Source organism: Corticium candelabrum, chromosome 6 (assembly GCF_963422355.1).
Source record: "Corticium candelabrum chromosome 6, ooCorCand1.1, whole genome shotgun sequence".
Classification (NCBI taxonomy): domain Eukaryota; kingdom Metazoa; phylum Porifera; class Homoscleromorpha; order Homosclerophorida; family Plakinidae; genus Corticium; species Corticium candelabrum.
The window spans coordinates 8,088,318-8,090,817 of record NC_085090.1 but is presented as its reverse complement, the minus strand read 5'-3'; the positions used below and the strand labels follow the sequence as shown (position 1 = coordinate 8,090,817).

Below are 2,500 nucleotides of genomic sequence, written 5' to 3'. Positions count from 1 at the left end.
ACACACACACACACACACACACACACACACACACACACAAAACCATCCATGTTGATATCAAATCTACAACACGCTTGAAACACGTACAATTTCCAGTATCTTCCACAAAGCAGTTTCCCAAGTTGCCTATCACCATTCCGATTTTCTCATATTCGCGTTTGAAAGCTGAACAAATACACAAAAAGAATTAAATGTACGATATGCACCAACATTACATGGATCACATACAGTGTAACACCCATTTCGAACACAAGCACTCAAATATTAAATAAATAAATAAATAAATAAATAATAATTAATAAATAAACCATTGAATAATGTCACGTGGCGTTTGCACGTGATTGACTGCATATCTGATTGTACAAATGAATTTATAAAGTGCAAGCCAAATGGCACACACAGTGACATCGGCTCAATTGTTGATATTAACATTAATATTACTTATTTATTCTCATTGTCGTGTTTGACTATCAGCTTACGTCCTGAACACTTTTCACAATGGTTTGTCATTTTGTCACGCAGCGACATGACCGCCTCGTCCATCTGTCGACTGAACTTGCCAAATTGTTCGACTTGCTGGTCACTACATCACACCACTACTATATAATGTGGTGTGTGTGTGTGTGTGTGTGTGTGTGTGTGTGTGTGTGTGTGTGTGTGTGTGTGTGTGTGTGTGTGTGTGTGTGTGTGTACACTATGACATACACATGACAGCATATGTGTTACCTCATTTCTATTACCAGGCCTGGTGGGTGTTGAATAGTAAAGAAAAATGCTGCGCCTACGAGGTCGTCCTTTTCTGCTCTTCTCTTACCGGCTTTCCAATCCTTGCAAAACAGTTGAGTGTTCAAAATAATGTAGCAGAGATAGACAGATGCAAAACAGTCAAGATGACAAACAAACAAGATGGACAATAGACAAACAAACAAGACGGACAATAGACAAACAAATACAAATACGTGTACAGACAGGCACATGTGCAGACATCATGCATGTGCATGTATACTTGTATCTACAAGGTAGCAACTGTTGTTGCATGTCATCAATAATTCTATTACACTGCATGCTACAAATGGCGAGATTCAAAACGGACAAGACATGTTAGTTGCTCAGCGAAATATTGACTTCTCATATAAAGTTGGCGAAGCACAAGAATGATTGAGCGTTGTGTGTTTTGATTGTTCATTTCCAACAAGAGCCTTTGATTTGTAAACATGCATTAGAGTGTTATGATGAAAAGGACTTTTGTGAACATCGGCAGTTTGTGTTGACTATTTGTTCATTGTCTGTGGTTGCTACAGAGGCACACACGCATGTGCACACACACACACACATGCACGCACATGCACACACACACACACATGCACACACACACACACACACACACAAATGGCCGATCTGCGTGCATCACTACCAACAACATTGTTTTTCTAATATCACATGCAGCACACTGCAAACCTTTTCGTTTTCTCCGCACGTCAGAAAGTGATGGAGCACGTGGCATTGTGATACTACCGGATGTCTGGCTACTCGGTTCAGCCACATCTGAAGCTTTTCTCGTCTCTTTTCTACAAACTCTTCTCCATACCGACCTAAAGAAAAATCCACAGAAAATTTTATTTTTTTACCAAACTAACAAGCAACATGTTGTGTGCAGTCTCATACATACAATCACGTACATACTGAAACATGTTAACAATACACAATATAAACGGACGGACAGACAGACAGACAGAAAGACAGACAGACGGACAGACAAACAGATGCACAGACAAACATACATACAAACATACATATCAACAAAATATAAACACCCACAAACATACAAGAATACACAAGCAAACGACAGATGAACCCAAAGATAAACAAAATGATGAATGGGCAAGTACGCAAGCAATAATAGACGGGATCAACAACTGAATATGGAGGAGAGCAGGCAAAGCATTCTGTTTACGATAGAAAAGCACAACAATAGGCGGGCACATGCACAGTCGGAGACACAACGTTGCACACGACTTGCCTGCATATTGTTTGTCCGGCAGAGGAGGTATTGACATCAACGTAAACTTCTCCATTAGTCTCTCGTGTAGCCAATCGAAGTGTTTGTATCTCCGTAACACTGCTGTATTAGTACCCTAAATCAACACCTTTATTAAACACATGCACAAAAACACACCCTCCTACTCTTCTCTTTCTTCCAACTCTTTTCTTTCTCTCACCTCCCTCACTCCCTTTCCCTCCTCTCCCCTTTCTCTTCTCACTCCTTTCTCTCCCTCACCCCTTTCTCTCCCTCACTCCTTTCTCTCCCTCACTCCTTTCTCCCTCTCACTCCTTTCTCCCTCTCACCCCTTTCTCCCCCTCACCCCTTTCTCTCCCTCACCCCTTTCTCTCCCTCACTCCTTTCTCCCCCTCACCCCTTTCTCTCCCTCACCACCCCCTTCCCTCTCCTTGTCACCCCCTTTTCCTCTCCTCTCTACCCCTTTTGCCTCTCCTCTCCACC

General features: G+C 41.9%; 1 protein-coding gene across 1 annotated transcript in view; it reads right to left on the bottom strand.

The window, feature by feature from the left end:
• Positions 1–2,500, bottom strand: part of LOC134181261 (sorting nexin-33-like) — an 11,294-nt gene that overhangs the window by 4,383 nt on the left and 4,411 nt on the right. The window contains exons 7-11 of the mRNA XM_062648506.1: positions 2,021–2,135; positions 1,459–1,592; positions 727–827; positions 480–583; positions 88–165 (exon numbers count right to left, since the gene is read on the bottom strand). Coding sequence (XP_062504490.1) covers positions 88–165; positions 480–583; positions 727–827; positions 1,459–1,592; positions 2,021–2,135 — 532 coding nt within the window. The remainder of the gene's footprint in view (positions 1–87; positions 166–479; positions 584–726; positions 828–1,458; positions 1,593–2,020; positions 2,136–2,500) is intronic.